Source organism: Convolutriloba macropyga, chromosome 6, assembly GCF_964194025.1.
Source record: "Convolutriloba macropyga chromosome 6, txConMacr16.3, whole genome shotgun sequence".
In the NCBI taxonomy this organism is placed as follows: Eukaryota; Metazoa; Xenacoelomorpha; order Acoela; family Convolutidae; genus Convolutriloba; species Convolutriloba macropyga.
The window spans coordinates 7,914,471-7,934,222 of record NC_134473.1 but is presented as its reverse complement, the minus strand read 5'-3'; the positions used below and the strand labels follow the sequence as shown (position 1 = coordinate 7,934,222).

The window sequence follows — 19,752 nt, the reverse complement described above, 5'->3', positions numbered from 1 at the left end:
CTACTTGAGATGGATAAAATTAAGATAAAGAATGGGCAAACTTCCAAAGATCATTGCTATTTCCAAAAAAGAAATATATTTAAAGTCATAAGAAACATAGGCATCAGATAACAACTGAAAGCATTTTATAGATTCACTGATAGCTCTGAATAAGTTTAAATGGATCAATGATTAATGAGACGAATTTTTAAAGCTGCATCATGAAATGAATTAAAGTTTACAAAAAGAAATTGTCAAAGTCAAAAAACTATGATCTTTTCTTTGAAGACATATTGTATATTCTTTTTGCTTCATTTTGTTGCATGTAGAACCTGTCTTTAATTAGGGTTTTGACTTGAAACCGTTCTGGTCAGTAATCAACATAAAAAAATGAATTTGCAAAAATTTTTTGAAACTGACCGCTATATTCCGACCAATATACTCCGACTAATTTCAGATTGTAAGAATCCAAGATGAGTCCATTTCTAGTCCTGATTTTGTTACTTGTGTAACAAAAACAATTTTTGTAAAAAAGAACAACTAGCAATTGAAGTAATTCAATGAAACCAAAAAATTGATGCATTTTGTATAATTAAGAAGTCAATTTTCCGGTAACTGGCTAAATTTTAGTTCCAGAAGACAGACTCCTATGGGAAACAAAAGTATAACTAGCTATTTTTGAGTTTTCAACAACCTTGACAGCAGATGTAAGCCTCTACTTCCGAAGTGGGATAAAAAAGCGTATTTGGAGCCGTTTTGATTTGAGAATCCAAAATTCAAAAAGGTAACAAAATTTGTACAGAGAAATTTAATGAAAATCTCGGATAAAAACCTATCGACAAACTTCCTCTATCCGTAAAAGTAAAACCAAAAAAAACTTGTTGTTGACAATTTTAACAATTTTAAGCGCAGTTGGCGGAAATTTTGTCAAAAAATACAAAAAATGTGAATGTTTTTGGTTTTACAACTGAGTTCTGTACAACAATGGTTTTACAACAATGCTTTTGGTTTCACAACAGAGTTTTGTCTGATAATCACAAAACTTTAAACCTCGATAATTACCGTAAATAACGAAAATCAAAAAATCTTTTTAATTCCATATTCAACACTGCACGGGCTTTTTAAAGATTCAAGTCTGAATCCTCTACGATGAACGTTTTGACCGGCCAAACTCGACTTAACAAAAAAAAACAAATTTGCGTATATAGTTCCTCCCCCAAAGTGGTTGGGAACAACTATAACCAGTTTAGCTCAGTTTCTGGCAACTTTTGTATTAGCTACCGTTTGCTATTTAGTGCACAATACGCTATGGAACAAGTTGGTCAAACAAAAGCTCCACGCTAAACTAAAAAAATTTAAAAAATTATCCAATAGGAATAGTGGGATAGACGGTAAACGCATTGTTAGACAAATACTAATTCTTGCTAAAAACTGAAGTTTTCGGCAAAATTAACAACATGTTTCTTCTGGAAAATGCGTTGATATAGAACAAATTCGAAATATACTCTTTTCAAAAAATTAGGTCATTTGCACACCTTTTGTGCTGTCGGTCGAAAACATTTGTCAAAATAAGCGGGTGACATAGAAAACTTTGACCGGCCAAACTCGACTGCACAAAAAAAACCCATTTCCGTATATAGTTCCTCCCCCACAAGTGGTTGGGAACAACTATAACCAGTTTAGCTCAGTTTTCGGCAACTTTTGTATTGGCTACCGCTTGTTATGTAGTGCACAATGCGCTATGGAACAAGTTGTTCAAACAAAAGCTTCACGCTCAACTAAAAAATTTTAAAAATCTGTCCAATAGGAAAAGTGGGATAGACGGTAAATGCACTGTTAGACAAAAATTAATTCTTGCTAAAAACTAAATTATTAGGCAAAATTAGGAACATGTTTTTTCTGGAAAATGCGTTGATAAAGAACAAATACGAAAAGTACTCTTTTCAAAAAATTAGGTCACTTGCACACCCTTTGTGTTGTCGGGCAGAAACATTTGTCAAAAGTGAGCGGCTGACATGGAAAAGGTTTCAGAAAAATTTTCTGCTTGTTTTTTATAAATAACGATAAATTTCAGAAAAAACCTGGGCATAATTGGGGATTTTACGTCAAATGAAATGAAGCAAAATTTTAATTTCATATTTTAAAAAAGTGATGTTTTTATGAGTTTAGTGACGTTCGTGTACTTCATTGTTTCAAGTAAACTTTGAGTACAATTTTAACTGTCTAAGTTTATTTTCTTTTGACTTCAACGAAAGTGTAAAAAAATTGGTTGAGTTTTTGGGGTTCACCTTATCCAGCTTCGGCCTAATACCCTGAGACTCATATGAATTTTAAAGTAGAGCGAGGAAACTGTGTTTGAACAAAAGTTCGCTTTCTTGCTAGTGGTTTTAATTTCACTTTAATTATTTATTTTCTTCGATTTTCTGGATCAGATTTTTATCTAAATGGTTTTCCCAATCCAATCATATTTCTTTCTAGGCCTAGTTTTTTTTTAATCACATGCTGCATTCTGACTTTGATTTTTTTCAATTTTTTTTCATCTGATTTTTTCGGAAATGGTTTTCCTAATTCACAAACTCACTCATAGTCCGTTCTAGGTCCAGTGTTTTGTTTAATTAATAAAAAAATCTTTTGATTTGTACGTCAGGACTTGCCTGCTATGTTTTTTGCAATTCAAAGAGTTTGAATTGTATTGGGGTGCTGTCTTTTTTTTAAGATTTGCTCACATATTTTCATGGTTTTTAAAGCCAAATTGCAGAAGTCATTTTGGTCACGCGGAAACAGGAAATGAAGCGAAAAAGCGAGTGGTTTTGCAGCGTGATTTTTTTACTCAAATTTTAAAGTGGAGTTAGAATACGGTATTTGAACAAAAATTTGCCTTCTTGGTAGTGGTTTTTTGTTCACATGCAGAAATTTCATATTGATTTTTCGTTTTTTCGATTTTTTTGATAGGATTTTTTTCTAAATGATTTTTCCAGACCATTCATAGCTCATTCTAGCCCTAGTTTGTTGTTTGAACCAAATTTCCATTTCTCGCTAGTGGTTTTTTTTGTTCACATGCGGCATTTTAACATTGATTTTCTTTTCTTATATTTTCTTGATCTGATTTGTATAAAAATGGTTTTCCCAATTCACTCATTGTCGGTTCTAGGTCTAGTTTGTTTTGTTAAGTCAATGAAAATTCTTTGAATTGTACGTCAGGACTTGTCCTGCAACGTTTTTTTCTTGACAATTCTTGTCAGCTGATAGTGATAAGTCAAGTGCTTTCAGATGTGAACAGTAGCAAAAAGTGGGTGGAGCTCAGGTTTTGCAAAAAAATAGCATCCTTTGCATAATAAACTTAGCAACACTTTGACCTGATAATAACATATCACTTACATCAAAGTAATCAATTATGCCCATCTTGACATTAAACTCATCTGATTATATGTTCCGGATATCAAGACCAAATCGGGGAAAATGCGGAACAAATATTGAGGCTATTTGTAAAACTAGCATACCCCATTAAGAGGGAAAAAGAGAATCATTGACCTATTGTCTTGTAAATCATTGTTAAAACACAGCACAGTGAAGCTTTCACATGAGGCGATTAGCCTCAATGTTTGATAATTATAAAAACAAATTTCTAGTACATTGACATTTAAGGGTATTTGGGTCTTAAATGATGCAAAAAACTTTTGAGAACGTTTGAATTTTTGATATCTCACTTTGTTGGGTTGTTGAAGAAGTAAAAATTTAAAGTTTTATAAAGAAATGTGAAATCAAAATCTTGCCAGATCATTCAAAATATTAAAATTCGAACTTGTGTTTTAATGCTTTTAAAAATTTGTCGAATTTTAGAAACTGGCAAGATAACTTTCACGCATCGTATTGATCAGAAATGAAGTTTATATCTTGCAAAAATGTTTCAACGAATATACAAAAACAATTAAATGAAAAAAGGAAGACATTTTAGAAGTTATTAACAGCTATAACTGTAATAAAAAGAGAACTTTAAGCCTTTCAAAGAACAAGATCACTACCAGAGTTAGATTTTAATAGATATAGTAAATGTAATGTAAAATCAGGCAACGTTAATTTTAGAAACATAAACCGACTAAAGTTGGAACAACTGCTCTCGAATTGCAGGCGCGGCAATTTATTTCAGGGGCTGTAGCCTAGATAAATCTTTCTTTATGGGTGCAAAATTTTCAGACTAAGGTTGGGTTTTGAACTCCGCACTTCTCAGAACCATTTTGACACTAAGACAGTGGCTTTAACAACTCGACTATCAGGTCCTGACTTCGTACCTCTAACAATCGGTTTTGTTTGAACAACAAACTTTACTTCGGAATGCGAGCAATTGTAATCACTCAAAAATCAAGAAGGAGTGCGTGAAAAAGTCACCTGTGAAGTCAAGATAATTCCGGAAGAAAAACGCAAGAACAATCATGCGAAAAATCTGCATAAATTGACGCACGTTTACAATCGTTGCTTCTCATTTCAGAGGAATTAACAAAGTTTAAAGTTCTTAACAATTAAATTGAAACATTAGAAGAAAAATTTCCGTAAAGATACAGAACATTTCAAATGCTTCGAAATCTGATTTGGCAAAATTCGTAAGTAATTTCATTACAAAATCCTGTCAAAATATTAATCCGTATGTTTTATTCTAACGTTAGATACTTTTTCATTTTGTGTTTGCAAAATATCGAAAACTGATATTTTAAAGCATACATCAGACATTTTGTGAATTGTAAAAGAAAACAGGTTGAGTGAAAAAATTTTCGGAGGCTTCAAAGACATGTTGGCTCAAATTAACAATGAAAAATATTGAACACGAAACTGAAAACAAACAAAAGATGGACAGATAATTTTATATGCTGACAACTTTGGCGAAAATCAATTGTAAGTATGTCGAAAAAAATGATTAATGAAAAAAATGATGTGATGAAACATTACAGGTCGTAACAAAAGTTTGGACATCTTAACAAGGAACCATGTAATATGAATCATGGCACGCAATCAAAAATGCAGCTAATATATATCAAATCTTATGTTTTCGTTTTACGTCCAATCATTTATTTCAAAAACAAACGAGATAGAAACCCGAGAAAAAATTTGTTAAATGACAAAGAAAACAACAAATTCTAATCGGAACAAAAACCAAAAAAACTGACAGAAGAAAACAATTTTAAAAATGACAAAAATGTTTACTTAAAGAAGAGTTGCCAGTTAAACGTGCAGTTGTCTCTAGACATCACAATACAATTTACAACAGTTTTTTTATTCAGAAATTCTAATTATGGCAAAAGCTGACGCATTCAAGTATAGAATCAATAGGTCATAAACTTCATAAGTTCTACCAAATTCTGGATCAAAAGCAACTCTGAAATGAAAGTAGCCGATTCAAATGCTCAAATCGCGAAGAGACTACTTTTGAAAAAATCTATTTTAGATGAGATGATGAAACTCCGAAAGGAAAAATTTTTCGAAAACAAAGACGATTGTTTCCAAATATGTGGTGCAATCAAATACATTAAAAGTTAAAAGCCAAATTTAGCAATTAATTCTATTTTGTTTCTGAACCGACCATTATAATAACTGGACATCCGTTTTATTGGGCATTTTGCATCTAATAAGAATTTCCAACCAACTGATTTGAGTAATCCGTGTGTTTCAAAATCAGATATACCAAAGAATTATTAATGTTTATCAATTTCAAACGCAAATGAACTTAAGGCACTCAAAAATCTCCAAATTTCCATTTAAATATCTTATTACACAGTACAATGTTGAAGAGATTAAATTGCAAAGTAATGTATCTATGAATTTCATAATTAAACACAAACTAAGTGTTCGGAAAAAACATTGAAAAAAGGTTTTGAAAAAATTTACTCGCCGCTTATTCATGCCAATTTTTTAGATAGAAACGGAGTGTGCTATGCAAAAACTTATATGCTTTTATAAACTGCAGCTAATTTAACGAAACAGAAGTTGAAACGTCCGCAAAAATGTTTTTTAAGATCCCAGATCTCAGTAATGACAGATTTTATATATGCATAGAGTTTCCTATATGCAAAGCCAGATTTTAAAACTGTCGTCATATTAAAACTTGCAAAATCTGCTAAATTTGATTCTTGATTCTGACTTACATCTCGAATAAATCAGCCGTTCTCGATGATCGCCAGAAACTACGTGACTTCAGGCAGAGTCACGTAAAATATACTTATAACATGCAATTTGCTAATTTGCAATTTGCAAAAGTTCTTGAAGGTCAACCTCTGGCTAAGTATATAGAAACTTCTGGTATTTTAACTTCTGGCACAGCAGACTTTAGGTATTTTGAAACTGTGTAAACTTTCTAACTTTTTTAACTTGTATCTCTCTTTTTTTAAAACTTGGAGTTTTTCTGTAACCATAGAGCACGTGCCTTTACATATATAGTAAATCATTATGTGAAAAATTGTAGCGTCCGCTTCTGTGGTCCAAATGATATGCACCAACAACAAGCGAAAGTTGGGCTCTGGAAAAAACCCAGAACTTACATTTGGTAGACGCTGAATGAGATGAAATCGGATGACAACAAACATTATGGCCTCCATGAAAAAGTGAGGCATGTTTGATAAAATAAATGCCACTGTTATCACGAACAAAGTCCAAGTCACCAACTTCTGGTGATAAGCGGGCGAGTATTTGTTCACACTTGAACCCCATCCACCCTTCCGGCTCGCATCCAGGCCAATTGATCGTCGCTTTCGGCCTCGTCTGGGTCTGTGGTTGAGTGCCTCGCATGTCTCACTGTTGTACATGGAGGTAGAAGATATTTTACACGCAGATGAAATACTTGCACAGCTCTGCTTTTTGCGGTCCGGTTTGTGGTTGAACTTGTCAAACTCAATTCTGCTAAAAAGACGTACTCTAGTTTGGGTTAGTTTTTCTTTAGTGGTCCGTGTTTACCGTTAGTGGCTCTAGCGTGTATAAATTGCATTAACTAATATAAAAGTTAATTTTTTATTAACAGTGATCTAAGATATATTTCCAAAACAAAATTTTCTTTATTACAATGCTATAATTATGTTCAAACCAGCGACTTACCTTTTTATTACGCAATTAGAAAAAAACTTTTGTTTTCTTAATAAGTAATTATGAGGCTCTCTTTGAATTCCGCTTAAGCACTTAATTATTAAGAACTTTGATAGCAGTTTTTGTTCTAGGATAGATCAAAAACAAACAGTGGACAAATGTGATCGATCATTCCAATTTTCTCAAATTTATACTAATTGTTCCGACCCCCACTTTAGTGGGGAGGGAGGAACTATATACTCAAATGGTTTTTTTTGTTCAGTCAATTTTGGCCGATCGATATAATCATCGTAGAGAGTTGTGAGTGGTATCATTAGAAAGCCAGTTCAGCGTAGAAAATGGAATTAAAAAGATTTTTTCAATTTTCGGTTTTTATAGGGAGTTATCGAGGTTTAAATTTTTGTGAATAATTGTTGTTTTTGTTCACATTTTCAGTATTTTTGACCAAATTTGCTTTAAAAATGTTAAATTTATAAACTGTAATGTTATTTCATACCTAAAGATAAAATAGGGTTGCTGAGTTGTTCGATCCGAGTTTTTTTCAGCTAGAATTTATGCTTTCGAGAAAAATGGGACCACATTTGCTTTTTTTTAACTCACTTGCTTTAATTTTGCAGGAAGTAGACACTTTAAAGCTGCGGTCGAACTCTCTTAAGCTCCGAAAAGAGCTAATTATAATCTTGCTGGCTTTAAGACTCTTCTGGATTATAATTTTGCAAGTCTTTTGCAAATTTAAACTCGTTAATTACAAAAAAAGCATTATTTATTTTTTGACAAACAGAAAAAATTGTTTAAAAACTGATCGCAATCATTTGAACAATTGACTGTTTCGATAGACGCAGCAAAATCTGCGCTGATTTTGATCTCACCGTGGATCCTTACAATGAAAAAATTGTTCAGATTTAAATGTAAATGGGGCGCGAACTTTTTTTCAAAACATTTCCGCTATGTAAAATTTTTTATGTAAATTCCTGACAAGAATCTCAAATCAGGGCTCAATTAATGACAGATACTATTTACAAAAAAGATGTTCAACGAAATAATAATATGGTTTCAGAGTTAAGCTCGTGGTTTTTATGGCTTTGACCAAGTGTTTTCGTAAAATTTTATAGACTTCTTGAGTTTTGGTTTCATATGTTATACTTTTTGAAGCCCAACGACTTGGTGTCCCCAATCTAAGATGCATTTAGCTTTTTAGGAAGTATAGATGAACCTACAAAATTATTTCGGTTGTTATCTTTTGTGTGTTATGACTTTGAGTTTTTTGTTTTAGGAAAATATCGTGGAATTTTTGAACTTTGCCACTATTTTATCTTTTTTCTCTCAACTTCGCGCGCAGCCTCAGTAAAAACAGGCAGAAACCAATTTCGTGCCCGTAAAAAATTACGGTTGGAACTGTTTTTATAATCAACTAATGTTTTGCTGGTTTTGATACTTTGATACTACGCGTTTTCAATTAGTTTTATTTTCGTTTTCAATTTTGAGCATAATTGCATTTTTTTATGAGTCCATTCTGTTTCCTTCTCGAATTATCACATTGTTGGCAAATCCAATTGAAAGAAAGCATAGAAAGAAAACTGAACAGTGTTGGAAAAATGCGTATCTTAATATGTTAATTGTTTTATGTTATAATAGTTTATGCATTTTAGGCTGAGAACAAAATATCTCGCAAATTTTTGTGGATTTTTTTGTAGTTTTTTCCATTTTTGTCTTTCCTTTTGTTGTTGTCTGCCACATACTTTATAACGATACATATCAATTGCTTCCCCAGGACGTATAACTGCACCTAGATAAAGATTTCAGTTTATAGCTGTTTGTTTTATTGACCTTCAAGTTTTTTTTAAAGACCTTCAAGTAAAATTTTTAAAACAGATTTTTTTTCAACTTTCTCTCTTTGTTTTTAGTTTTTTCATCATTTAACTCAAACCCACTAATTAGAAGTTTCAATTTGATAATTCAACCACTTGTTATACAACATTGCGCTTTGTTATACGTTGTGACTGATTGTTCGACCAAATATTTTCAAAAAAAGTTTTTTGGGATTTCTATACTGCGCAATTTTCGGGTTTTTTTTCTTGTCGTGTCTACGTTATCCCTTTATAGGAAACGCTCGTTGATATTTGGATGAGAAAAAAAGGATGATTAACAGTTCTTGCAAGTAGCATCTTATAAGTATAGTGCCTTGAATATTGTGATGTCATAAAATTCTTTGAAGTTTTGGCTTCTTTGTTTGTTCGTTATGTATTTGCTAATTTGTGGGGTCGTGACATGGTCTCGTTATTAACAGGCCCAATTGGCTTCTTGAGGTGTTGCAATTAAATAGATCGCTTTTTGTTAAAATCTTAAATCTGTTCTGACTTTTGGAAATATTTGTTTCCAAAACGTTTTTGGGTTTTTGAGCTTCGTCAATTTTTTTAAAAAGTTTTTCGGTCAAAGTGTAGCTCAGTCTCTGTAAACACAGGTCACAACTCGTTTGCAGTGAGCTATAAATTAGACCTTATAACAATTTTAGCTGCAAACTTTTGTTCTCGGCTTTTTTACTACTTTTTCTACGAGACTTCATAAAATAATTGAGATTTTTACACATTTGTACATTTTAGAGGATTTTTGTTTTTTTTTTTGGATTTTAACAAAAATCGTTAGTCCCACTGGCTTCAATATTTTGCGCAATTGAAGATTAGATTGTGGCTTGTCTCAATTGCTTCCTATGGAGATATAAATAAAAATTTCACTGATTTCAAGTGATATCTAATGACATAAATAACTTTAAAGTTATTTGTTTTCAAAAACAGAAACGTATTTTTTAACTTAGCACCTCTTCGCTATTTTTTTCATTTTTGTGTCGACCTGTTAATCAGTTGCATTGAGAACCGGTCCCGTATTTTTTCTAATGAAGTATAGGTTAAACTGTTTGTTTAGGTTTTATCTGATGCTAGTTTGATTTTGTTTTGTTTTTTTTATTGTAGATATCGAGTTGTAGTTTTATTAGTAGTTTTATTATGAAAAACTTTCATCGGCCCTCTAGCGTGGCATTATTGTATTCTATTGGTTGTTTTTTGAACGACATGTATGTTTTTGATCTCTTCATCATTTGGTAGCCAATTAAGTTAAGAATGTGGATGAGCGGGGTCGGAACATGATGTGCGTACGCACATTACCGAGCCGCCTTGTTTCGCTTTAATGTCACTGTTTTCCACGCTCGCTTATAAAGCTATTTTTAAAATCTGGGCCGAAATCTGAAAAACACCGACGGAAATCAACCGGTTGCAATTTAATGATTCCTCAAATCAGCTTTTAATAGTTTAGATTTAATAAAGTTTATATATATATATATATATATATATATATATAAATATATATATATATATATATATGTATAGAGAGAGAGAGAGAAGTATATAGAACCGCTTCTAGCCTCAACTGACAAAAACTTTTTGTTTCCTCTAACAGTTTTTCCAAATTTGCTGAAACTACTATGTGAGTTGTAATCTCACAACTGATTTCTTTTCCAAAAGAGGAAAATGCTACTAACAACAACTAGCTTAAAAAGTTGTTTAGGAATTAATGGATCAAGTGTTTCATCGTTTCTTTTCTTTGATAGCCGGCAATATGCTCAAAATGTTTTTTAAAGAGTTGTTAAATAAATTCTAAGTACTAACTTTAAAAAAAAACTTACCTTAAAGTGTCTTTTTTAAAATTCATTTTTGCAGCTGTAATAATATGCCAAATCTCATGGATCTCAAAAACTTCTTGGAAGCTTGAAAAGCATTTTCTCACTAAAACAGTAATAATTAAAGAAAAATACAGCAAAAACGAAAAAAAAATGTAAGAAATCTTTGGTATGTTCGGTTTGTTCGGTATTGTTGGTTTCGAACGTAAGAAATATGCGTATCGTCATTTTTGGGCGTAAGAGAGATTCGGTATGTTCGATTTTAGAAGATTCGGTATGTTTGGTATTTAAACTTAGCAGATCGTCGGTTTTTTGGTTCTGGACGTAAGAAATTATCGGTTTTTTCCATAAGAATATATAATTTTTCTGTTTATAATGTAGTCAAACGTAATTATACGAATATTTTGCAGTCATTTCAAACGTACTTCTTAGATAATTTTTCTGATAGAATGTGCAAAATCATTGAAACTTCATTGTTAGCTCGTTCAAAAAAATAAATGAAGGAATATAAATTTCCGGGTTATTTTGGAATTCAAAAATGTAACATACTTGTTGAATATTGATGAAAATTCTGTTGATTATAACACACTCCATGAGTTTTGTCATACTTTCGTGTAGTTTGTAAGCAAATTTTTTGAGGGTTGGTGAGGTTTGAAAACGCCTAAACCCGACTGCTTTTTGTCTAGTCTGCTTGATTAATCTGCTTTTAGACCAGGAGTTTAAAAGATCCTGGTGTTTCTCTCAACGATACCGAATCTGTCTTACGTTTAAAAAACAACGATATCGAATCTTTGTTATGTTAAATACTGAACAAAAGCGACAATACCGACGAAAAGATCATAGGAGTTTTTGTCGTTTTTGGCTAGAACAAAACGACGCTACCGATATTTTCTTATGTTTAAAAATTGGAAATTTATCAACTAAGGAACTGGAGGCAAGTGTCACTTGGTACTATTTCAATTTAGAATTAGGCAGACGTGGAAGAGGCCATGCAGTAGATTTTTTTCAGTAAAAACATAAACTGACTAATGTTAGAAGAATTGCTCACGAACGACAGGCGAAGTAATTTAATTCAGGGAGCGTTGCCTAGATACATTTTTATTTATGGATGCAAAAATAGCTGATCACACCAGGATTCGAACCATTGACCTCGCGATCCCAGTCAAGCGAAAAACCTGCATAAAAAGATCAACACTTTTACAATAATTGCTACAAATTTGGTTCGAGAGCAATTAAAAACTGACTGAATTCAGGATACTTGTTTACTATATTTTTACATAAATTAATTATTAATTAGTCTCAATTTGTAAAGCACAATTGAGTAATGAGTTTTCGAAGAACAGTCTAAAAAAGTGAAAGGTCAGCCCCAAAGTGAAGATAAAGCAGTCTTATAAAAGGGTAGAAACCGTCTTACTTGACGCAGTCGGATGCTGATAGAAACTGGACAGAGAATTGTCTGCGTTGTCGTTTAAGACCCATACTGCTAGGGTACACAGTACTGAAGCTTACATTGGACACTTTCTCGGGAGTGGTTCTGTAACTAGCAAGTTGGTTTTGTTTGGTCAGTTTATGATCACCATTGAGGTAGTCACAAGTTCCATCGCTTGCTGCCACAGACGGAGTCACGGTGGGAAAAGTTGGATAAAGAAACACCTGATCTTTGCACTCCTTCCCACTTTTCTCAAGAGACTGAAACAAGCCTTAATCAGCACTCTATCCTTATGTAATATAAGACAATTAACGTATCAAAAAGAGTATTAAAAACTAATATAAACTGCAATAATATTTGTGGAACTATTTTCTCAATTTTTTTTGGCATATTGATAGAATCGCTCTGGCCCGAAGCAGTACCTCGCGGGTTAAGTTCTGCAGGCACACTTAAACCAAATAATCGTCAAGCTTATGATCTTGGGTCGCACCAACCGCCCACTCTGTCCGCGATCCAAGTCCTTCTGGACTACACCTACCCCGGGTCGAGGTGTCACCGCCATTCAACGCAAAATTATGTAAGACAAGGGGTGAATGCGGAAGATTTTGTAATATGAGAGGTGAATGCGGTGAAAAACCTTTATCACCTGGTAGCAGTGAAAATACATAAATTCACATATTTTTCTGATTTTTCCTTGACACGGGATCTAGGTTAGCAGACCCCGCTTTCGGCAAATTGACGACTCTGCCTAGTGGGTGTGTTATTTCTTCCTCTGATGTCATAATCAGTCATGCATTAACGTCGTGGCACGTTTTCGATTAATAATATTTCGCATAGGAAGATTCTATAATCCTGGACCGAATACCAAGTCATAATCAGTTCTATGCAAGTCTACATGCAAAACATATTTCGTTTTTCAGTACTGGACAAATCTAATTGCAAATCACGCAAGTCTGACAAGTCTTGGTCAAGGTTTGGATAAAACTTGCAAATTGACTTCAATAATTCTTGCAACATTTCATCCATAATCCGCGGTTCTTCACAACTGATGCCAATTGATACCAGAGGGCACTATAGGACCCAGGGGTCACAATGGATCAATACAGGTGTTCAGCTTTTTCTGGGCCGTTTTCAGCCGTTTTTCAGGCATTTGAAGCTTAGTTAATGACTTGATATTAGGTCTGGCCTTGTTCGGACCTTTTTTAGTCCTTTTTTTCAATTTTCGGCTAATTTTTTGCGTTTTACTGACCTATTTCGGACTAGTTAGACTTTGATTTAGTCTTGTCAAGTCGTGGCCAAGACATGAAGACATGAATTTAGACTTGCTAAGTCTTGGACAAGACTTGAAGCAATAATTGGCAAGTCTTGGCCAAGACCTGGATTTAGACGTGCCAAGTCTAGGCCGAGACTTTGATTTAGACTGCCAGGTGTAAACAGTGACATGATCTTAGCTTTAATTGAGTAAGGAAATGACACTTGTAATAAGATTTACCCAGTACTGAAACGGACTTGGTATTAGGTGCGGGAAGTACCAAAAGTTATATGTCTCTTAAATTACCCTCTCTTGAAAATTTTTGAGGCTTGACTAAAAAAATGGAATTCTGATGTAAAAAGACCTAATCATTTGTTCAATTAAGGATCAATCGAAAGTTGCAAATTTATTAGCGATTTTAAGTTTTGTGATAAATTGACTTCTCAAAGTTTTATCGTTTTGGAGTGATTTACTGCAAAAAAATATGCCCAAGCAGAGCATTAAGTGCATTCAAATTTCCTGATATTTCGCCTCAGTTAAAACAACTTTGTCTTTTCAATTCTCGGTATGCACCACTGTGAGATAAAGATGGAATTTTTTCATGACCTTTTAATAACAAGACAGTCAAAATTGTGCCTAGTCTCTGGATTGAAATACGTTGAAAAAGCTATAAACAGCTGCAGCTAGTTGAAAAATTATACAAAGAGTAATTTTAAAACTGTTATTACAAATGTCGTTAAACCAAATTTTGTGGCGACTGACTTTAATAAAAAAGAACACTTGACCAAATATCTCCTCAATTGTTCGTTTCATTAAAAGTTCTGAGAAATTACCGTGTGCTGCAGCATATTACTTCATTTTGCAGTTCTTTACGTAGTTCATTATGCAATTGTTTTTCAAATTTATATGCAATACTTTTCGCAATTTTCTGCAGAGCCTTTGATTGGTTTTTCGTTTGTGCCCTGCCCCAACTTAGTGGGTGCATATTATTTGCAGACCCCAGAAACAGGTGCAAAATTTTTACACAATGATTTACCATGTAATGACGAGTGCTATGTAATTGGGGGACCATAAGGTACTGGGGGGGCACAAACAAAGATCCGGTTATTGTTAGTTATTACACAAGTATCATCTATAAACTGAACTATTTTGAAATTACATTCTATTTTATCTATTATATTATTGATGTATAATATAAGTTTCAGAAGTCTAGCACTGTTCCCTGGGCTACACTGTTTCTTATTGTTTCCCACTTTGAAACCTCATTATTCAATTATACGGCCTGCACCTAAAAAAATTTTTAATTTTTTTTTTTAATTTTTTTGCATGAATTTTGAAACATTATTCCCAGTCAATAAATTCAGCCAAAATATGATTTGATACATTAATTGTATTTTGCCAATACAAAAAGCAACACTGACAGTTGAGTAGATTGAGTTTCTCTAAAATCGTACTTGACTTTATTTTGTTTGCAGAAAAACTCTTCCATTTGGTCTTCCATTGAACGTTCCATTAAAATTAAATTTTTGACAACGGATTTGTGATAGCTGTGGGCCGATGGTAAAATAGATCTAATGGATTCTCTATTTTGAATATTGGTGTTAATTAATCTTTTTAACTTTTTTGGGGGGGGGGAAAGAAGAGAGGAGGTGAACCTTGTTACGACTAGAGTTGTTGTGATCTGACATTTTCTTGTTGCGGCTCCCAAACATTAATGGCTCAGCTTTGAATGTCTTAGCGACCCTGGAGAAGACATACACCATGCATCCAGCATCATAGGACACGAAGACTATTCGGATAAGATGCCACAGAAGCTCCAGAACCAAAATTGCGTTCCGATTGGCCAATAAAAATTGCATACAACACAGGAACCCTGAAATAAGTTTAGATTGTTTGTGAGTAAAGATTGTTTGTTTAGATAGTTTGGGAAAAAATTAGTGATTGTGATGAACTGTTGTGATAGGGAAAAGCATAATATAGCAAAATTATTACGCTTTTAACGTTGAATGCAGAAAACCTGGGTAATTTTTGAAATATTACGATGAGTATGAACACAATTATGATGAGTATGAGTATGAAAGTATTGAATATTATTCGCCATTTTCCTTGGAATCGCAATGAGTAAGTGAGTAAGAATACTGAATACGAATTGAAACTGCACCGAAATGCAAGGAATATAAACATTTTTTTAATAATTTTGACGAAAAAGAATTCTGAATATGAGTTGCAATTATTGTTACAAAAGCAATCAGTAAAAATTCTGAACCTGAATTGCAAAATTTCTTAAAATATCGATGAGAAAGAAGTCTGAATATGAATAGCAATTTTTCTCAGAATTGAAATGAGTAAGAATTTTGAACAAAAAAGCTTTTCTAGCAGCTGCAAAGAGCACAAATTCTCAATATGATTTGCATTTTTTCTCAGAGTTGCAATAATTACGAACATGGACTATGAATCTCAATTCTTCTTAAACTTGCCATGAGTAAAAATTCTGAACATGAATTGAATTTTTTTTCTCAAAAATGCTATGTTTAAGAATTCTTAACACTAGTAAAAAGTTTCTTTCAATTGCAATGAGTACGAACAAGGAAAAAGAATTTGAAACTTTTCTTGGGATTGCGAGCAATAAGAATTCTAAAAAAATCAGCGATTTTTCAAAAAATTGCAATAAGAAAAAACTCAGCAAAAAATTGCGATTATTCTCAAAACTGCAATGATTAAAAAGTCTGAATGTAAATTTAAATTTTTCTTGTTATTGCGAGCTGAAAAACTTCTGAAAAAAAATCAGCGATTTTTCTGAAATTTGCAATGAATAAAAACTCAGAAAAGAGTTGCAATTACTCTCAGAACTGCAATGATTAAAAAGTCTGAATATGAATTAAAATTTTCTTAAAGTTGCGATGGGTAAGAAATCTGAACATTATTTATTTTTTTTTGCAGAAAATCAAAGTTAAAAAAAACTCGGACTATGAATGGGATTTTCCTAGAAAAGCAATGTTTCCTGGAATTTCGATTTTTGATATTTCTGAATATGAATTGCAACTTATATTAGAACTTCGATGATAAAAAATTCTGAATACGATTTTTCTCAAAAATGCTATGAGTAAAAATTCTGAATATGAATCTTAACTCTTCTTAGAGTTGCAATGAGTGAGAAAACTGAAAGAAAACTGATTTTTTTTCTCAGAAAAATTTGCGACACGATTTTCTTACTAGTGCAGTGAATAAAATTTTGAAAAAGAATTGAGATTATACTCAGAACTCAGATGATTAAAAAGTCTGATTAGGAATTAAATTTTGTTACAATTGCGACGTTTAAGAAGTCTGAATATGAATTGAATTTAGGCAGAATTGCAAAAAGAAAAAACTGTGAATATGATTTGCAACTTTTCTTAGTATTGCAAAACGTAAATTTCTGAGCGAGAGTTGAATTTGTATCAAAAATGCGATTTGGAAGAATTCCGAGCAAAAATCGAATATTTTCTTCGAGTTACGAAGCTACGATGCGACGGAACTCTGACTAAGAATTGCCATGAGTTTTTGGAATTATCTTTTTAGCCAAGAAATAGTCAAAACAAAGCGCGCTATTTCTAGTTTTTTAAAATAAAAAACAAAATCAACTTTCTTTTCCAGATTTTTGCTAAAAAAATTTCCAATTGCTAAAAATCCCATTTTTATAACAATATAGGTCGAACTCTTTCTGCTTAAAAAACTGAGCATGGCGATTGAGCATGGCAAGTGCGATTAATCCTCATAAAGCGGTGGTCGTCAAGACAAAATTTTTTCAGTTACCTAAAAATTGATGCAGTCATGTTTAACGGAGAAATGTGGTAATTGAAACAAAACAGGACAAATTTTTCAGTATAATTTTGTAAGAAGGCCTGTATTTGAACATGTTTTACCCTCTTTACATGTTGACCACTCTAAATATAAGAATTGTATTTAATATCATAACTGCAGCCCGCCAATAAAGAAATTAGTAAAAGTAAAACGTTTAAATATTGTTGAATACTAAATGAAAAGATCTTGTTGTCAAAAGAAAACATTTTTCTTACACAAAATTTGATTACTCAATTGATAAAATGTGATGCAAAATATCCTTTTTAATTGAAATTGGACATATTTTGTTGGGTCACATTTAATTGAAATGTAGGACGTTCTACTTCTTAATATGTAGGGGCTGAAAAGGGTGATAATTAAAAAAAAACACGTATATAAAGGTCTTCAAGATAATTTGTACGGATAAGCTCGCACTTAAGAAGTGTTTTTCTTTCCCTCATAAGGCTGGAAATTATGACCACCCTAGAAAAAATTGTATTTGTCACCAAAAATACAGCCCAGCAAAAGTTAGGGGGCTGGTTTGAGGGTAAAATAGACGCAAGAATTAGTACTCACCCACTGCTATAGCTAGCATGAAGACCACAATCAGTTTGCACCTTACAGTGGAAGCCGCGAATTGCATGCGATACCTTTCAGGAGTCACAATCGCAGCATACCTGAAAAGAAATGTCGTCTGAGAAAATTGTCTCAAAATCAACAAAATTATAAAATTTGGGCCCCATGAAGTAACCCATATGAAATAGCCATTCGTACTTATGAATATCTCAAGTTGAACATGAATGGTGTTCAGATAAAGTGCGTCAAAATGCACTAAGTTAATCAAACACTTTCTTTTGGAAAGCAGCATTTCTCTTTTTGGAGTTTTGGAGACTATTCCATTTTTTGCTCCTGAAAATCTCCCGTGGTATCATCATTGCAGCAGACATGTGGCAGGCTACGGTAAATTGAGTGATTTGTGCCAGAAGAAGTGAATGAAGTGAACGTTGTCATCAGGACAGAAAAAAAAAAACGAAACAACTAGGCAGTTCATAAGAAAAAGTTTTAATTTCAGCCTGTTGCAGTTTGAGTTATTCATAATATGATAATAGGATCAACCTCTTGACCAATATCTATGCGTTTTGTGTAACTGTTTTTGCGTTGAAAAAGCCCTATGTTGACAGCAAAAACTATTTATAAAAAATTGAAAATTTAGCTCAGCACTTTTCGTTAATAGCGTTAAGAAATTCGGCGTGCAAAAGAGATTAATTAGACAGAAATTAGGGAACATATCATGCGGTCGGAAAAATTTATTGAAAATTAGTTGCGCGAAATCTCCTCGGTTTAGTAATTAAAAAGTTAAAGGCTGATGGCTGAACAGCACTTGCTCATAACTCAACTTTCAGAAAATCGTTTTCTCAAAAGGATCTTGTGTAATAAATAACAAAATACGAAAATAATTCCAGTAAATAACGATTCAAACTACATAAAGCGAAAACAGCGAAACTGTGAACATTTACCGTGGATCATAGTGACCAGATTTTGTTATTGTCTCTCGCGCTATTACAAAGACTACGCTTGTAGATATTATTTCAAACTCTTAAATCAAATTTACTTGCTTTTACTTTTTTTTAACTTTCCAATTTTTACATGACAAATGACGGAATTTATGTGATTGTTTTGTTTCAGCTTTTAGTTGACGCTGGATCGTTATCTTTCGCGATTATTGCAAAAAAAAGGGTTATCTTTTAGTAAATTGCTAAATCTTGAAATGATCATGCAACATTGACCAAACTAAGCTCCGAATTCAATGGTTTTTATAGATGCATGTCATGATTCTTTGTTCCGACCCCACTTGTGGGGGGAGGAACTATATACTCAAATGGGTTTTTTTTGTTCAGTCAATTTTGGCCGATTGATATATTCATCGCAGAGAAATGTGAGTGGTATCATTAAAAAGCTGGTCCAGCGTAGAATTCAAAACTAAAAAATTTTTTTGATTTTCGTTTTTGTTCGAGGAGTTATCGAGGATTGAAGTTTTGTGTGAACAAGGGATATTTCTTCAATTTTAGTGTGATTTTTCTTCAAATTAAGATATTTTCTATAAAAAATGTATTTCAAACTTAAATTGCTTGCCAAAAAATGAACCAGTTTCGTGTTCCTAATAGACTAAAGGCGATAAAAAAAACTAGTTCTGGTCACATAGGGAGCTTCAATATAAAAAAAATCGAAATTTATTGGAGAGCTCTTTTTTTATAAAACTTTTCTACATTTTTTGCTTTTATAAGTCACCTAGAGAAAAGCCACTTTTCAAATCGAGGTTCCATTAATGAAAAACCTCCTTTACAGTCAAATGAAGCCCAATGAACAACAGAAATTGTTTTCAAGGATTGCTCATATTTTTTTTTAATTTCGACTCTGAGTTTTCGTAATTTTAAATGAAATTTTGAATTTGTTTTTGAGTTTTTACTAAATTTTTGGAGTCTTATGGCACGGGCTCATTGACTAACAGTGCAATATGTTCCGTAATGAGATTTAAGT

At 32.7% G+C, this 19,752-nt stretch overlaps 1 protein-coding gene across 1 annotated transcript in view; it reads right to left on the bottom strand.

The window, feature by feature from the left end:
- Window positions 1-19,752, bottom strand: part of LOC142340661 (uncharacterized) — a 42,929-nt gene that overhangs the window by 1,994 nt on the left and 21,183 nt on the right. The window contains exons 4-7 of the mRNA XM_075391352.1: window positions 17,791-17,891; window positions 15,051-15,268; window positions 12,129-12,403; window positions 6,507-6,864 (exon numbers count right to left, since the gene is read on the bottom strand). Of these exons, the coding sequence (XP_075247467.1) occupies window positions 6,507-6,864; window positions 12,129-12,403; window positions 15,051-15,268; window positions 17,791-17,891 (952 nt within the window). The remainder of the gene's footprint in view (window positions 1-6,506; window positions 6,865-12,128; window positions 12,404-15,050; window positions 15,269-17,790; window positions 17,892-19,752) is intronic.